This window comes from Geotrypetes seraphini, chromosome 3 (genome assembly GCF_902459505.1).
Source record: "Geotrypetes seraphini chromosome 3, aGeoSer1.1, whole genome shotgun sequence".
In the NCBI taxonomy this organism is placed as follows: Eukaryota; Metazoa; Chordata; class Amphibia; order Gymnophiona; family Dermophiidae; genus Geotrypetes; species Geotrypetes seraphini.
In genome coordinates, this window is record NC_047086.1 from 228,075,158 (window position 1) to 228,093,245 (window position 18,088).

Below are 18,088 nucleotides of genomic sequence, written 5' to 3' on the forward strand. Positions count from 1 at the left end.
GGGAGGAGAGCTGGGTGCAGAGCCTGGCAGGGCACTTGAATATAAATCCCCTGGTTTATATTTGAATCAAACTTTTTTCCTCTTTTCTTGGGGGCGAAAAAAAGGTTACCTCAGTTTATACTTGGGTCGGTTTATATTCAACTATATAAGGTAATCGGCCAAGAGTCGTTTCTGGCAGGTTACATTGTTATCAATATCAACCCTGGGATGATTGGTTGCTATGTTTTGTAATTTACACACTTAATAATTTTCTAGGCCCATTCATCTAGCCTTTTGTGTTTTTTTTTTTACGATAGAAGGAGAAGGGATTATGGATTTGGCCCACATTTTTAGAATAGCTTAAGGCGAGTTACCTCCTGTACCTGAATGTTTCCCATCCCGGAGAACCTACATTCTACCTGAAATGGAGGTTTAAGTGACGTCCCAAGGTCACAAGGAGTGGCAGTGGGATTTGATCATTGGCTTTCCAGGCTCCCGGCCCACAGCCCCTAACCATTGGGCTACTTCCCTACACCATCTCATTTAATGCATGACTAAGCTCTGCTCCGCACATGACTCCCAAAGGATTATTCATCTTCCTGAGGCCCTAACTTCAAAAGGATTTGCTTCTCTTCAGTCAGCCTTTCTTGTGGCTGCACAGCTCTTGTCTCCTGTGGAAGATCCTGGGAACCGTGCTGTTCAAACTCCCTCTCCTTTTCATTGGAATGGAGTAGGGTAACTAGTGACAGGAAGGATTTGAAAGTGTTTTCTCTTTGGAGCTTTCAAAAAAACAAGTTTTCACAATTCTTACCAACATGTCTATATAAAGTCGACTTTGCCAGATCCTAGCTGTACAATCTAGCACCCGCTGGCCAGATATGTCCCTCCTAACTACCCTTCATGCAACTAGACTCATGTACTTGTACACCATTCACTTATCCACAGCTTAACCAAAGTTACACACATACAAAATGCGTGTTTTGGTTAAAAGGGAGCAAAATCCAGTTTCTCCAGTTTGACTGCTTTTTGTTTTTTTTCTTCAGATTTAAACAGCATAGTATACTAGAAGGATGCTCCTAATATTGGTAATTTCTTCAATGTGTCCAGGATGGGGTAACTTGTGTTAGTATCCCCAAACTGTTTGACAAGTTGGTGGCTGGGGGGGGGGAGAGGGTGGCGGCAGGGGAGGCAAACTTTCCCTGTGTGTCTACTAGAAAGCTGTAAGTACTCTCCAGCCTAGATCTTCATAAGCAGCTCTTATGGAGATCTAGGCTAGAGAGTACATACAGTAATACACCCAACTCCATACTCCAAAACCCTCTATGTTGCAAACCTTCTACTGCCAATGCTGCTGCCAGAACTGAACCTTACGAGCTGGGCTCTTCAGTAGCCTCGGTCAAAACCAAATTACAGAAGAGGGGAAGTTTGTCATGTATGAAAAGTCTCTTGAGAAATAGATTTCACAGAGCTGAAACATTAGGAATGTGTATTTTTAATTTTTGTAATGACAACATGGGTATCATTCGGTTTTCCTTTTTTTATCGGCAAAGGTTTAACCTCTTTAGGAAACCTTGCACGTTAGTAGCAGATGCCTTTTCATTGCAGAAAACAATAAACCCCCAGAGTGGGATAGAAAGCGATAGCTTTGCACTGGCTCAAAGAACAGTGGAGAGCTGTGCAGTACTGATGGCTCGAACTGGCTCAGTACAGCCTCTGCCTTGTCCACAGGCCTGACGGACTGAAGCAAGACTCGCTTTTCTGCCACAAGCTCAAACGTGACGCTACCCAAAAGACACAAAGGACTGTATTCACGGGGTGTCGACACAGGATCCTCCACTGCTGCTCTGTGTCCAGTGGACCATTTGGGGACGTCGCACACCATTGGAGATTAAATATGTCTCATGGTACAGTGTAGTGGAAACATTAAAAGTTCTACATCTAGTGCTGCAAAGGCTATACCGTAGGGGAACTTACCACCAAATATTTGGTTGATCAGAGCAGTATTTTGTAAATGGAGCCATAAAGTTAGTGGAAGTAGCCCTTTCTGCATGACATGTCTGGCAATAATAATATAGTAAATGACATCAGATCCATCCAGTCTGCCCATAAGTTATTCCTATTAAAAAATACATGATTAGATTAACTTGTCTCTTCTTTAATATTTTTGGGCCAGAGACTGTAAAGTCTGGTTTTGTCCTAGGTTCAAAATGCTGGTGTTGCCGTCCAAGCTCACTCCAGCCTATCTAGCCATCCCGTTGTTTGCAGGTTATCTACCGTAAAGTCTGGCCAATAACATCCTCATTTTCCATGTTAGTAGAGTCTCCATTGAAGCCCACCCAACCCATCCTACACCGAATCACCATACATGGGACACAGACTGTGCAAGTCTGTCCAATACTGGCCTTAGTTCTTTAATTTACATCCTTCGTTTTCTAATTAGAGATCCTCTATTTTTATCCCACGCTTTTTTAAATTCCATCACCGTTTTTCCCTCTCCACCACTTTCCTCAGGAGGGCATTCCAGGCATCTACCACCCTCTTCGTGAAGAAGAATTTCCTAACATTGATCCTAAGTCTTCCTCCCTGTTACCTCAAATTATGCCCTCTAGTTTTACCATTTTTTTCTTCTCTGGAAAAGATTTGGTTCTATGTTAATAGTATCCTCAGCTGCGACCAAAGCTTTCTATCTAGCCTAGCAGCTGCTGTGCCAAGGATTTTGTGATGACAGACCTAGAAAAATATTTAGGAAAAGAGGCACCAAACTTAAGAGCTCTGGAACTCTGCTTTTCTGTACTTCTTAACCTGCTCCTCTTAAAGCGTGCCTCTGTCTAACCGATGACCCTGTAGAGCCCTGGATTGTAACACTGTATTGAATGTAGCCTGGCAGAGCCAATGTTGATCAAGTGTCAGGAACAGCCTTTTTTGGTTGTGTGGTTCGGGGGATCCTCCACCTCTGGAGATGGATGTGTTTTGTGGATGGTAGATGTCGGAACAGAATTCAGCCTTTAGTCTGGAGAAGACAGCTCAGGGGATATTGATAAAGGTCTATAAAATACTGAATAGAATGGAAAAGGTAGATGTGAATCGTTTGTTTGCTCTTTCCAAAAATACTAGGTCTAGGGGGCATGCAATGAAGCTATTAAGTGGTTTTAAATCTAACAGAAAATATTTCTTCATTCAGCGTGTAATTAAACTCTGGAATTCGTTCCCAGAGAATATAATGAAAGTAGTTGGTTTAGCAGGGTTTAAAAAAGGTTTGGATAACTTCTGAGAAGAAAACTCCATAAGCTATTGTTAAGATGAACTTGAGGAAAATCCACTGGTTAGTTCCAGGACTGTGGAGTTGGAGTCGGAAGCAAACTTTGGGCTGTGAAGCCGGAGTCGGTGAAAATGCACCCCACTCCAACTCGGACTCCTAATAGTAAAATTGTATGTCATGCAAATATTATAATGCTTTAAATTTCTTATTTCACAGATAATTTGATTAATTTGTTTCAGGATTACATCTTACTTTTAGAATATATTTTGATAGCAAGTTTATTTTATTACAAAATGAAATATATTTATATTGGTGAAAGCGGCACCTAGAGAATGACAAAAGGACAAAGTTTGTCCTCATCCCTGTGAGCTCTGTCCCTGCCCCACAAACCCCTATATAGACTCGTACATAAAGGAGTCAGAGTCAAAGTGGAGATACCATAAATAAAGGAGTCATTTTCAGAAGGTTTTGTTTACAGATTCCACAGCCCTGTTTATTTCTAGGATAAGCAGCATAAAATCTGTTTTATTGTTTTTGAGATCTTACCGGATACTTGTGACTTGGGTTGGCCACTGTTGAAAATAGAATACTGGGCTTGATGGACCTTAGGAATATTCCAGTATATGACAACCCTTATGAAGCCCTCATGTGTCACAAACGGGGCTCCAGTTCCTCTAGTCTTGTTGGTATTTTCAGTGTGGGGAAGGAGGTTGTAAGGTGGCGGGGCCATGAGGGTAGGGTTACCAGATTTTGCATCTGGTAAAGGAGGACACGTGGCCCTGCCCTGTTCCGCCCCAGGTCCGCCCTGTTCCACTTCCCAACCCTAGCCCCGCGCAAACCTCGTGTCTTCAGGCCGGGTCTGGAATGCATCTGCGCATGCACAGATGTGATGTGATGGCGTTGCACATATACATGTGATGCCGTGTCTCATCCACGCATGCACAGATGCATGCCACACTCGGCCCCGATCTTGCCAGCTTTTCAAAACATGGACAAAGTGCCGGGTTTTGAAAAGCCATCCAAATGCCTGGACAGTCCTCTGAAAAGAGGACATGTCTGGGTAAATCCGGCCATCTGATAACCCTATATGAGAGCATACCAAGGTTGCAGATTGCAGGGTGCATATTGGGGGTGGGGGTGTGGGGTGGAAGGTCTGCTTGTTAATATCCTGTGACTGCTTCCCCCTCATAGTTAATGTGTAGATGGAAAAGTAACAATAGTTTGGGCTCCCATGCCAGCACTGCAGCTTGCTAAACTACTCGGATACAGGCCAAATGTAGATTGTGCAAATAAAGCAGGTTTGTAACTGAAGTGTGGACAACGACATATGCAAAAACAAAAACCCAGCCAACACTCCATGCTAAATACAGTTTCTAGTGGAATAGTAAGGGGGGGAGGCAGAACAGATCACACCAGGCACTGGCACCTCTCCGCCCACCACACTCGCACCCTCCCTTCCCACCCTTGCACCTCTATAAATCTTCACCAGTGCAAGCAACTACTCTGGCCTGCTGCTTGCACCGGCCTGGCTCCCTCTGAAATCCCTTCCTGGTTGCAGGGCCAGGAAGTGATGTTGGAGGGAAAGCCAGCGTGAGCAGCGGGCCGGAGAAGCTGCTCGAGCTGGCAAAGATTTAAAGAGGTACTGGGGTGAGAAGGGAAGGGCGAGAGTGTGGTGGGCAGAGGGGGAGGGAACTATGTCATTGGCACTTTTCCTGTCCTCCCCCCCCCCCCCTAGTGTAGTGTTTTGAGCATTTTTTTGTTTTGGGATATGTAAAGAGCTTAATGTGTTATCTGAGTATGTCGGTTTATGTGGTTCAGCATTCTTACCCCACCCCTGTTCTATTGCTCAGCTGCTAGCCTCTTTCCATACTACCTTTTTATTCAAGCTTCCAATTCATGTGATCTGCAGCCATTTGCCACAGCTTCCTTTTTTCAAGATTGATGCAAAGATGTTGAGCATGATAGCTGAACCCTCAGCCTTTTAATACCATCCACTATCTTTAAGGCTCTTAAGGACCTGCTCACCTCTCCCTCCTGAAACTTTGATAATTAACATGAACAGCCCTGGCTGCTTCTCGCAGAGCAATCCTGTAGAATGTATAATTTGATATTGGACTTGTAAATAGTTAACTTTTGTTGTAATACATGCATGCATAATGAAGGCAGTTTCCAGAAAGCAGTTTACCGGGATGAATGGAGTATGGGAAATTGCTCAGCCTCCCTTGGGTAAAAAGTGCATGCTGATGCGTCTTTGAAAGCCACAAACAGGCAATCTTTTTTTCACTTTGCTTTTGACAGCAGCTGCTCTGGTGCTGCTGCCGCCTAAGTCAAGTTAGCCCTGCAGACAGGGAGAAATAGCAACAGAGTAAACAGCTGAAGACGTGCAGGGTTCATTCAGTCTGCCCAACAGGGTGGAATAAAATAGGCATGTTTGATCTTTGCCATTTTCAGCACACAGACCATAGAAGTCTGCACTGCCTAAACTGGCCAGGGGCTTTTTCTGTGGTACAGGAGATCTTGCCTTCTAGGGTCCGTCACTCTCCAACCATAAACTCTGGCAAAATACCCTGTCTGGCGTGAGATTGTAGATTTCAAGAGGTGGAAGGGATACCCCATATCATTTACTATATATACATTTTTCTTAAAATGTGTTATATTACCCTTCCAATCTACCTTCCTTGGGTCTCTGGTGCAGAGGATTTGGCAGCTTCCAATTACCTTCTGTTGTCTTCTAGGTTACCGCTGCTTCAAAGCCATCATGTTCCTCTCAGGCCTGCTGTTCGGTTCAGCCGTCATCTTTCTGCTGTGCTACAAGGAACGGATTCTGGACACACAGTTGAGCCTGGAGGTCAGCGCAGGAATCGCCCTGGGTATTGGTGTACTTTGTGGCCTGGTCACCATGCTTGTGCGCAGCGTGGGACTCTTCATGACCGGCCTACTGCTGGGACTTTTGTTGGCTAGCGCCACTCTAATTGTCATGGAACAGTTCTATCACCCACATACGGTGTGGGTGCCCATTGGCTTCCTCATGGGCCTGGCCATGCTCTTTGCTGTGCTGACGTTGCAGTGGCAGAAACTCTTCACAGTCATCTCCACAGCCGCCTTTGGGGCTGCCATCATGGTTGTTTGCGTGGACTACTTCATAGAGCTGCTGACGCTAGCCCACTACTTGTACGACCGAATCCGGGTGGCCAGGTCAGAGCCATTGTGCTGGTACAGCTGGGTGATCTTGGGAGTGTGGCCGGTGCTCAGCATTCTGGGAATTGTGGTCCAGTGGAGGATAACAGCAGAGGGCTTCTCACATACAGATGGTAAGAAACACATTGAATCCCCCTCCCCCATTTTGCTAAATATACAGACAGCAGCCACTCCCAAGGAATCTTCACTGTTCAAATGGGGTTTCCAGGACACCTAAACCTTCTCGGTGCCCATAGACTAATGTTACTCTGCCAGCAGTGGTGTAGTAAGGGTGAGTGGTGCCGGGGGCAGTAGTGCCCCTTCCCCACCTCTTCCCTGCCCTCCCCCGTGTATGCACCCTCTTCCCTTTCTCCTGTATCTTTTTTGACTGCTCTAGCATGAGCAGCATGCCCACGTCAGTGTTAGCTCGCCCTTTGAAGTCTCTTCCTAAGCAAGGGTCCCAGAAGTGACGGAGAGAGCATCGATGTGGGCAACAACCTCGTGCCAGGGAAGTAAAAGGCAAGGGGCGCATGGCAAGGAGAGGAGGGGTACTGCATCCTTAGGAAGACCGTGCCTGGGGCAGATCGCCCCCCCCCCACACATCCCCCTTACTACGCTACTGTCTTGATGTGCATAGAAGTTACTTTAGTTACCGACAAATCTAATCTAATCTTCAGTTTATATACCGGGTCATCTCGACTCGGTTTGCAGTTGATTAAGTTAGAATAACATAAGAGCAAACCTATGAAGGAGAAACTAGAGAATGACACGGGGAAAAAATCTGTCCCCGTCACCGCCCCGTCACCGGCCCACCATCCTCTGCACCGCCCCGTCACCGCCGATCCCTTCACCGCCCCGTCACCGCCATCCCTTTCACCGCCCCGTCACCGCCACTGCCATCCCATTCACCGCCCCGTCACCGTCCCCGCTGCATCCATATAAGCCTTTTTCCTTTCACTCCCTCCTTCCAATTTGAGCCGGGAACACTAGCGATCGCACGGTCCCCGCGGCCACTACCTGCCTGCCCGGTCGATCCTGGTGTTTGGCCGGCTCTCTCCCTTCTCCTCACCTTGGTTTGTGGGTTTTCTTTTTCGGCAACCTGCGCGCTTTCCCAGGGAGCCGCACACGCGCGGCTGCTCAGTGTTCGATCTTCTGCTCTGCTGCAACTTCCTGTTTCCGGTTGCGTCAGAGCAGAAGATCGAGGCTGAGCAGCGGCGGGTGTGCGCGGCTCTCTGGTAGCGTGCGGGTCGCCGAGGAGGAGGATCTGCGGACTGGGGTGAGGAGAGGGGAGAGAGCTGGCTGGACACTGGAATCGATTGGGCGGGCGGGTGTGAGCTGCGGGGACCGCGCGATCCTTCATGCCTCACTGCGGGGGACAAGACCATTCACCGCCCCGCGGGCGGTGAATGGCCTTGTCCCCGTCGCCGCAGCGACTGCTAGTTTTCTTCCCCGTTTTCGGCGGGTGACCCGCGGCTAAAATGCGGTGGCCGCGGGTAAACCGCCACCGTGTCATTCTCTAGGAGAAACCTAAGAGTAGAATGAATTATCGGTTCAAAGACAACATGGAAATTAAAGTTAAAATATAAAATTAGTTTAAAAATTAAGAGTGAAAAGATTAGGGTAAGTTGTTGCTACGGCACTTAGCAGGTAGACCTGCCAATATAGTGTAAACAGCCAGATTTTTTAGAGCTTTCCGGAATTGTAAAAACTGTCCTATCAGTCTGGTGGAATCAGGAAGCCCAGTCCAAATTTCAACCAATTTGAAAGCCATAGATTTTCTAAGCCTCCCAGTACATTTAAGTCCTCTAAAAGAAGGATATGATAGTTTATGTATTGTAGTCCTTGAGTGGAGTTGATACTTAAAAAATGGGAACCTTGATGTAGTCTGAGTCGACTACTCCTTCCCCCCTTCTATTGCCACTTTCTGCTCTATAAACACCACCATGAGGTTTTCGCTGTGGAGTGAGGCTTGGGTGCTGATTTGCAGCTGCTGCTCTGCCCTGTCTCATGAGGTCAGGTAAGAGTCAGTGCCAGGGACGGGCAAAACTGAGTGACAGTCACTCCTGTTACTTTACTACCTGGTAGAAGACAGAATTCAACTGATATGGACTAGGCTCTTTGAGACAGCTTGCGCAGGTGGAAAGAAAATTGGGGGGGGGGGGGGTGTTCTCATCAAAATAGCTATATGTGGGTGCTCGGCTACCAGAGTCTCTGAAGAGCTCCTCCAACTCAAAGGCATGTATTCATATCAACTCACTGTATGCCAGCCCACCTGCTAATGCTCTAGTAGTCCTAGGCCAGTGGTCTCAAACTCAAACCCTTTGCAGGGCCATATTTTGGATTTGTAGGTACTTAAAAGGGCCGCAGAAAAAAATAGTTAATGTCTTATTAAAGAAATGACAACTTTGCATGAGGTAAAACTCGTTATAGTTTATAAATCTTTCCTTAATTGCTTCTGATAATTTCAGCTGTGTATAGCTGAAATTATCAGAAGCAATTAAGGAAAGATTTATAGTCAAGTATATTTTATTGAGCTCATGAAAAACAGCAAACAATGATACAAAACAAACTTCAGATATGCTCAACGTTTTGATATTACAAATCTGAAGACCCTCCCCCCCCCCCCCGTGGGTCCTCCTTCGAAATACAACAATAGCGAAGAGAAAAGTAGCAATGAAAACAGGCATACCAGTTACAACATATGAGTACAAAAATAGGGAGTCAACAGTTGAGCAAACGGCTGCGAGCCACAGGAGTCATAGTAGTCCAAAATGGTTCCCAAACACGTTGAAATGTACGGCCTGGGAGGCAGGAAAAGTCTTGCACATCACGCCGCTCCCACATCAGGAGAGTAATCATCCGTCAACGCCAAATGGAGTAGTCCGGTGCATCCCCCTCGAGCCATTTCAGCAATATACACTTCAGGGCAACGAGGACAGTCCGCTTAAGGAAAGCAGCTGCCCCCCTTGGACGAGGGTAAAAATGGGGAACAGCTCCAAACAAAAACAAAGGCGAGCGTTGAATCGAGATGGTCCAAATACGCTCCACAAATGCAAAGACAGCATTCCAAAAAGCCTGAATGTGAGAGAAGTCCAAAACATATGACCCAAGCCCGCATCAGGAGCCTGGCAGCGGAGACAGGTAGCAGTCTCACGAAAACCTGAGAGATATGCCCTCCTGGGAGAAATGTACAAGCGAAAAATCAACTTATAGTGTTGCTCCCAAAAGGTAGTATATTTTCTAAGGGCAGATAACCTACGGACTGCCTGGAGAAGCACATCATCAGGCAAGTCAACCGCAAGGTCACGGGCCCAAGCCTCCCGTAAGGTGGTGGAATCAAACATGGGGGACTCATCCTTTAAGGAAAGATTTATAAACTATAACTAGTTTTACCTCATGCAGAATTGTGATTTCGATTCTAAAGTATCAACTGCAAGAGACAAGATTTTGGTGCAGTTCTCTAGGCTTTTTTTTTTTTTTTGTAGAGGGGAGAATCAATGTCCGACTTGTGCCTGGAAAACTTGTGCCTTAAGTGTCCGGTGGTCATGTCCGCAACCGATATCAGCTCTCACCTCCTCCAGCACTGGACACAACCACCATCTTACATCAAGCAGTCACCTCCAGGAGAGGTGCCGAATTTCGCGAGAGTTCACAAGATTATGTACACGCGCACAAGCTGCACTGCTTCCAGTGGTTTCCTTATGTTCTGGAACGTTGCCCGCCTCACTGTTGTAACATCACGCAAGCACTTTCCTGTGTCTGTACGCGATTGTCATCTCCACTCCACCTCACAATCGCGTACAGATGCAGGAAAGTGCTTGCATAAGGTTACAGCAGTGAGGCGGGCAACATTCCAGAACAATGGTAACATACCGAGCGCCTTAAAATAGTACCTGGGCCACAGATTTGAGACCACTGTCCTAGAGTAAGTGGTTGGCTTGGGGTGCTGAGTTAGCACTGAGTCTAGTACAGGCTTGTCCAACCAGAACCTGGCTCACTAAGTGCTTTTTTTCTGGCCCTCAGAAGCTTGGCAGTAGAGAATGACGCAGAGACAAATTTCTCCCTGTCCCTGTGGGACCTCATTTTCCCATCCCTGCTAGTTCTTTTCCTGTCCCTGCCCCATTCCTGCAAGCTCTGTTCTCACCCGCACTAGCCTCAAACACTTTACAATCATAGTGTCCAAGGCTTGTGTGGTTAAGACAGACAATGGGACAGGGACAGCAACAAAACTCGTGGGGACAGGGCGGGGAATTTGGGTTCCTGCTGGGATGGGGAAAAATTTGTCCCCGTGTCATTCTTTACATTGCACCACTCTAGAAATCAAAATGTAGTAAAAGTGAGCCAAGTAAAGGACAATCAAGCCATTATGATATCATTGATGAGGTTGGCTCTTAGGCATTGGTGGAATGAGGCATTATGATGTCACAATACCAGCTCTGGTCTGGTTATCAGAGGCTGAAACTTTTCGCACTATTTATTTATTCAATTTTTCTATACTGCTCTCCCAAGTAGAGAATGGCATGGGGATAAATTTTTCCCCGTCACCGTGGGAACTCATTTTCCCATCCCATCCCTGCGAGGTATTTTCCTGCCCCTGCCCCATTCCTGCAAGTTCCATCCTCATCTGCACAAGCTTAAAAACACTTAAAAATCATAAGTATTCAAGGCTTGTGTGGTTAAGGCAGGGTTTACAGGAATTGAGACGGGGACAATGACAAACTCACGGGGACGGGGGCGGGGAACTTGGGTTCCTTTGGGGACTGGGACAAATGTGTCCCTGGGTCATTCTCTACTTGGCAGTTCTTGAGGTGCTTGCAGCAGGATTCCTGCTTCCTCCCACCATTTCTCGTCTCTTTGTAAGCATGAGCTGTTCAGTGCCAGACGTTTGGGTTAATCTTGCGAGAAATGAAACTGAGATCAACCCAAGCTTACGGCTCTGCATGGTTGAAGCTTGCAGAGAGCCAGGTTGTGGTGGGGAATTAGGAATCCCACTGTTTCTTTTGCAGCTGAAACCAGGTAAGGAAAAAGAAACTGGGTGAAAGCTGGGGAGAGGATGATGCATGGTCATTTTACCACTATTTGACAAAACATGTGCCAAAATACAACAGTGTATGTTTTGGCCCTCCAAATGTGAAATGTGGCTCTTTGTAGAAAAAGGTTGGACACGCCTGCTCTAGCATATTCTGTAAAAATGGAAACTGGCACCTCATTTGGTGGTAACAACTTTGACACAATGCCCCCTCCTTTTTTCTCCCTGCTTTTACCAAACATTCCCTTTTTCCTCCATTCTCTCCCAAATCCATTATTCTCCTACTTCTTTCTTTCCCTGGCCCACATTAAAGTTTAAAGTTTATTAGGTTTTTATATACCACCTATCAAGGTTATCTAAGTGGTTTTACAATCAGGTACTCGAGCATTATCTGTCCCGGCAGGCTCACAATCTATTTAATGTACCTGGGGCTATGGAGGACTGAGTGACTTGCTCGGGGGTCGCGGGGAGCAGCGCGGGGTTTGAAACCACAACCCCAGGGTGCTGAGACTGTAGCTCCAACCACTGGGCCACACACTCCTCCAAGTGGAAGGATATGGGGGGGTGGCATACCACTGAACGCAGTACACCTCCCCCCCCCCCATTTATGGTGCTATATACAGCCACACGGGTCACAGACCCCAAAAGTGGAAAAACTGTGCTGGGATTAAATATGGAAAATGGAAAGTCAGGGCTTAGAAGTAGAGCCAAGAGGCAACCAAACCAAGAAGCCCATACTCTTCATTTGTTTCCAAACTCTACCCATCTCTCCTGTAGCATCTTCCTGCCGCTACCAAGCCTGCCATGCTATTTCTTTGTGACAATAGAGAATAATAAGCCCACTTAGTCCAACACTACTGTTTCCCATAAGATGTTAGAAGGAAATGATTGTTTTATTGTGGAAAAAAAGGAGATGGTGTTATTCTCTATTCCCCTTTCAATTTGAGACTCAAACATGTTTTTACATTTTAGAGCTGCCAATTTTAAAGTTTATTTTTCCCTCCAAGACTATGGGGTCAAATTCTGGCACAATGCCCTCCTGCCCCCCTCATGTCCTGCCAGTAAAATAACATACAGGTGAGTTTCGGTTAACCAGGTCTCAGTTAACCAGGGCTTTCGCACAACCGGCAAAAAAAAAAAAAATATTGCTGGTATAAAAAAAAAGTCCCCTGAATCACCAGTGGCAGCGTCCTGAGCCACAAATCCATCCTCCCTACCGCCCCACAGCACCTATACAGCAGTGGTTCAGAGCTACAAAGCCCTCCTCCCTCCCTCCATCAAGCTCCAAAATGGCAGAAGCAGGCAGTGGTCCTGAGCTGCGAACCCCCCTTGCTCCCTCTCTTCCTTACCTGAAGTGCAGCGGTCAGGAGAAGGCAGCCGCAAAACAGGCTGCTCATAGCCAGCTCTGGCAGGGCTTTTCCTCTGACGTGTCACTTCTGACACATCAGGAGGGCTTTGCGGTTCAGGGCCACTGCTGCGCTGGCGTTTCAGGGTGGGGGTGGGGGATTGAGAATGTGTTAGACAAGGTTTCTAACACACTCTCTGGCTGAGGCAGGAGGGAGTGGGCATCCCTCCTGCTAACTTTTTATTTAAAGTTGGGGAGGGGGGAGGAGGGGGCTGTCATTGAGGGAGGGTGTTCCCAGCACAAATTTTTTTTTTTTTTTTAAATTGGGACAGAGACGAGGGATGTTCAATAATTTATCTACCTGAGCATGAAAGAAAATAGCAAGTGTGTTGAAATAAGTCTCTGTGTTGTGATATGTGTCAAGGTTACTCATGCACAGTTGTGGCTCAGTGCGAGTCTAACATTCCAAGAGATAAGATGTCAGAAGAGTCCCCGTATGAATCAAGTAAGAAACTGCTAGATTTGGAGCACCATTCAATGATAAAATTTCTCACAAAAGAATGGAGAAAGCCAAAGGAATGCATGACTGCAGTTTATGGTAAGTTTGCAACATCATCCTACAAAGTAAAATTTTGGAGCAAGCAATGGAAGATGACCTTCACACTGGATAGTCTATGCAAAAAAGTTGAGGATTTAAATTTGTCAGATGAATTACAGTTTCCCAAATAGCTGAAGAATTGGGCATCTCAGCAGGTACAGTTTGGAAAATAATTCATAAAAAGCTGGGCATGTCCAAGGTTAATGCAAGACGGGTTTCAAGGATGCTGGCGCCATGTCATAAGGCCAAAAGGCTCCAGTGCTGTCAGGAGAACTTGGAGATACTCCATCAAGACCAAGTTGAATTTTTTTTATCGTTTGGTGACTGGAGATGAGATTTGGATCTATCACAGAGATCCTGAGTCCAAAATGGAGTTAGTGCAGTGGAAGCACAAGTCGTCCCCACCCCTAAAAAGTTCAAGACAGAAAAATCTTCAGGCAAAGTCATGACAACTGTCTTCTGGGATGATGAAGGACTTTTGCTTCTGGAGTTCATGCCACACAAGACAACCATGACCGTGGAGCGTTAAGCCAACACGATCGCTTTGTGGGAGTTACTCAAGGAGAACAGACGAGGAAAACTCGAAGCCGGTGCACGGGTCACGACAATCAGACTGCCGTATGAGAATGTGGGTTTCAGCATCTGAACCATCTACCCTACAGTCCTGATTTGGCTCCCTCGGATTATTTCCTGTTCTGAGTTTTGAAGAAATCTATCCATGGACAGCAGTTTTCAAGTGATGAAGTTGTGATGTCCTGGTTTGAAGGTGAAACAGAAGAATTCTTTTCAAAGAGATTAAAATCATTGCAGGAAAAGTGGATGAGGTGCATGGAGCTATTAGAGGGACAATATTGAAAAATAAAACAAAAATATTTTGAGAACTCATTTCTTTCCTACTGAGGTAGATAAATGATTGAACGCCCCTGTTTGGCGCTTTAATACTACCGGCACATCCAGATCTGTTGGAGATTTTGGAGCATTTCAGAGCGTTAAAATCCAGCGCTTAATGCACAAAATGATCTGGACATTGATCAAAGTGTTCATTTTAATATTGACGAGCTAGTTGTAATCCGATAAATTTGTTGTAAATCTACAAGTCTATGCGGATCCTAATCTAATTTAATGTAAACCGCCTAGAATTCGCTGGGTATGGCGGTATATAAGAATAAAATTATTATTATTATTATTATTATTATAATCCACTTATACTATTATCAGAGGCTGCTACAAACCACAGAAAAGACGGTGATTAGCCATTTTGGGCATCAATAGCTGAAATGCTTTGAAACCAAATCGGTTAAAACTGGTTTAGCGTTGATCATTAAAGGTATGATGCATTTTGAGCGTACGGGTCCCAGTGTTTTGCTATTTGTAAAAACAGAGTCTGACGGGGATCTGCTTCTCTGTCCTTCCCCCACCTTAATCCAATTTATTGCCTCTTACAGTTATTCTGAGTCACCGGCAGAAGCGACTACAGCTGCTTCGAATTCGCCAACAAGAGGTGAAGAAAAGGCAGAGCTCTGTGCCACAGGATAGCTCATGCCGGCGAAAGGCCAACCCCCCGAAGAGGTACACAGGAGACATACTGGCACCGGTGAGGAGAGAGTAATGGAGTCTATTCAGGTACTGGGGTGAGGGATGCAGGAAGAGGGGAGAGGTATACTGGAGACACATGGACACTGGTGAGCTACAGAGAAGGGTTTGTGCATAGCAACACTAATTATATGCCTAGGTTCTAAGTTTTGGTCAAGGAGGAAAGGTGGACCCTCGCACCTGCAAGTCTTTGGCCTGAATATGGTAAATTTAGGACCAGAGTAGGGCAGTATTTGCCAGTGGGCTGCATTCCTATCGATATGTGTGCTCTGTTCCCTTCCTTTCTATATGGCACCAGGTGGGACCAGGCCAATTATTAGGCAAGACTAGGTAATGGCCTAAGTCAACAGTTTTGGGGGTAGTTGAATGGGGTGGAGTTACCGAAAGGCAGCTGCCCTCAAAGCAAAACAATAGCTTCTGACACATGTGCACACAGCCATCAGGGAGGGTGGGCAATTTTCAAATATTCCATGTACCCGGGTTATTCTGGAAGGAGTGGATTTTTGAAGAGGGGGTGCTAAGGGGTCTAAAAGTTAATTGCAAGGGATTAACAACTGTTTGCCTAGAATGCCCTGGCTCAGTCCCATCCTAGCTCACCTAAATCTCTACCTTCTCCCCCACTTCCTGAGTGAATATAATTAGAAAGTCACCAGACAACAAAGGTAGGAAGAAATAGAACAGACTAGAATAGGTCTGTTTTGGAAACCGATATTGCTGTCTTAATTTGCGTAGTACAGGAGGAAATGCATCTTTCTTTTTCTCTGGTGTTGGTGCTACCTGCAGAGTTTGGCATCTTGGGAGTTCAAGTTAACTTTTGTCTACATACGACTCTTTACTTTGTGCTAACTAGTGAGCCAATACTCAGAACCTAGTGCCAGTATTAGGCGGCACACAGTGTTCAGAGGGCCCCAGCGCAGGGAACAGCATGGGCCCTGAAAATCAGCACAAAGAGCCTGTCTATGTAATGAAACAGATGCAAACGAGATGCTTAGCTATTCCCTCTCAATGCTCAAACGGAACTCTGCCCTTACCGCTGAAAGCCTGACACCAGCTCAGAGCTGGCATTAGGGTGTTTGACAGAGGGTTTCAGTGGAGCCACATCCACACCTGAATTCCTGGCCCCTGATCCTGAGCACGTTGAACTCCCAGACCCCGAGTCTGCCTGGCCCAGGACCTAGGCGCCGTGAAGCAGGGGAAAGTACTGAGGGGGCAGATTTTCAAAATTAAAATCTGCCTTTAACGTGCTCTCTAAATCGGTTCCAGTCAGTTTAGCATTCATGTATTTTAGCAGCTGATTACCAAAACAGCATACCGAGGTCTTTTCCGAGTTTTCTAGCAGTCTCCGATTCTGTCATCCAAATGTAGTACAACGAGATCATTAATATTAAAATGATCGCTCCGAGCGATTCTCTATAATCGCCGAGTGATTCCCTGACATCGTTGTGCCACATTTGCAGCCAAAATTTACCGACGGGTCTGAGGTGTCGTTTCCTTAATTTCTTATCAGTGCCTGAGCACTAAATGGCTCAGGCACTGACAGGAAAGTAAGGTTTGACAGCTCAGACCCCCCAGCCTACACACACCAATTTATTTTTATTATTATTTTAATTTGTAAGATCTGCAGGAGAGATACCCACTCTCTCCTGCCTCATTGCACAATCATCCAACACTAATAACCCCTTTCCCTCGCAGCGAGAGAGATGCCCACTCCCTCCCACTGCTCACGTAAAGAGACCCCTCCACCCGACACCACCCCCCCAGGCAGCGAGAGAGATGCCAACTCCCTCCCACTGCTCACGTAAAGAGACCCCTCCACCCGACACCACCCCCCGGGCAGCGGGAGAGATACCCACTCCCTCCCGCCACCATGCAACCCATCCCCCGACAACAGCCCCAATGTAGAGAGCTGCACGGGGACGACGGGAATCCCGCGGGACCCGCGGGAATCCCGCGGGTTCCCCCTTCGGGTCACGGGGATCCTGTGGGGACGCCCCCTAGGGTCGCGGGAATCCCATGGGGACGCCCCCTAGGGTCGCGGGGATCCCGTGGGGACGCCTCCGAGGGTCGCGGGGTTCCTGCGGGGCTGGATGTACTAAGTCGCGCGGCTTTTCTCCCTACCTGCTCTGCTTGCAGCACAGAGCTGAACGGAAGTCTTCCCGACGTCAGCGCTGACGTCGGGAAGACTTCCGTTCGGCTCTGTGCTGCAGGCAGGGTAGGTAAGAAGGAGTAGCCTCGCGGCTCCAGTGGCTACCAAGGGCGGGGGGCGGTCCGCCCCGCCCCGGGTGCAGCACAGCCGGCCAGGTCCCCTTACTTTTGTGGCGCTTTCCCGACCGACCGACCACAGCCCTGGTCCGACAAACCTCCCTGCCCTTAACCGCGAATCTAAATTAACTTCTTACAGCAGCTGTAAGAAGGAAATTTAGATTCGCGGTTAAGGGCAGGGAGGTTTGTCAGACCGGGGCTGTGGTCGGTCGGTCAGGAAAGCGCCACAAAAGTAAGGGGACCTGGCCGGCTGTGCTGCAGCCGGGGTGGGAGAGAAGGAGGGGGGAGAAGGACACTGAAAGCATTTGTGGAAGACAGAAAGGGGAGAAGGACGCTGACAGGACATGGGGAAGACGGGGGGGGGGGGAGAAGGACGCTGAAAGCACATGGGGAAGACAGAGAGGGAGAAGGACGCTGAAAGCACATGGGGAAGACAGAGGGGGAGAAGGACACTGAAAGGACATGGGGAAGACAGAGGGGGAGAAGGACACTGGAAGGACATGGGGAAGACAGAGGGGGGAGAAGGACGCTGACAGAACATGGGGAAGATGGGGGGAGAAGGATGCTGAAAGGAAATGGGGAAGAGAGAGTGGGGAGAAGACGCTGGCAGGGAAGAAGACAGAGATGCCAGACTATGGGGGGAGCGGAGGGAAGAAGATGGGTGCCAGACCAATTTGGAAGGGGGGAGAAAGGGAGAGGCACAGTAACAGAGCAAATGGAAGACGCAGAAGGAAGAGAGACAGTGGATTGAAGGAAATGAATGAGAACATGAGGAAAGCAGAAACCAGGCAACAAAGGTAGGAAAAGAATTCTATTTTTTTTTTTTTTTTTTGCTTCAGGATAAAG

The 18,088-nt window shown here is 47.2% G+C and overlaps 1 protein-coding gene across 3 annotated transcripts in view; it reads left to right on the forward strand.

The window, feature by feature from the left end:
• Window positions 1-18,088, forward strand: part of LOC117358067 (transmembrane protein 198-like) — a 49,463-nt gene that overhangs the window by 16,849 nt on the left and 14,526 nt on the right. For 2 of the 3 annotated variants that reach the window (XM_033939512.1, XM_033939511.1), the window contains exons 3-4: window positions 5,974-6,549; window positions 14,833-14,981. In XM_033939512.1, coding sequence (XP_033795403.1) covers window positions 5,974-6,549; window positions 14,833-14,981 — 725 coding nt within the window. Of the gene's footprint in view, window positions 1-5,973; window positions 6,550-14,832; window positions 15,011-18,088 lie in introns of all 3 variants that reach the window. The other variant, XM_033939513.1, reaches the window with a different exon arrangement.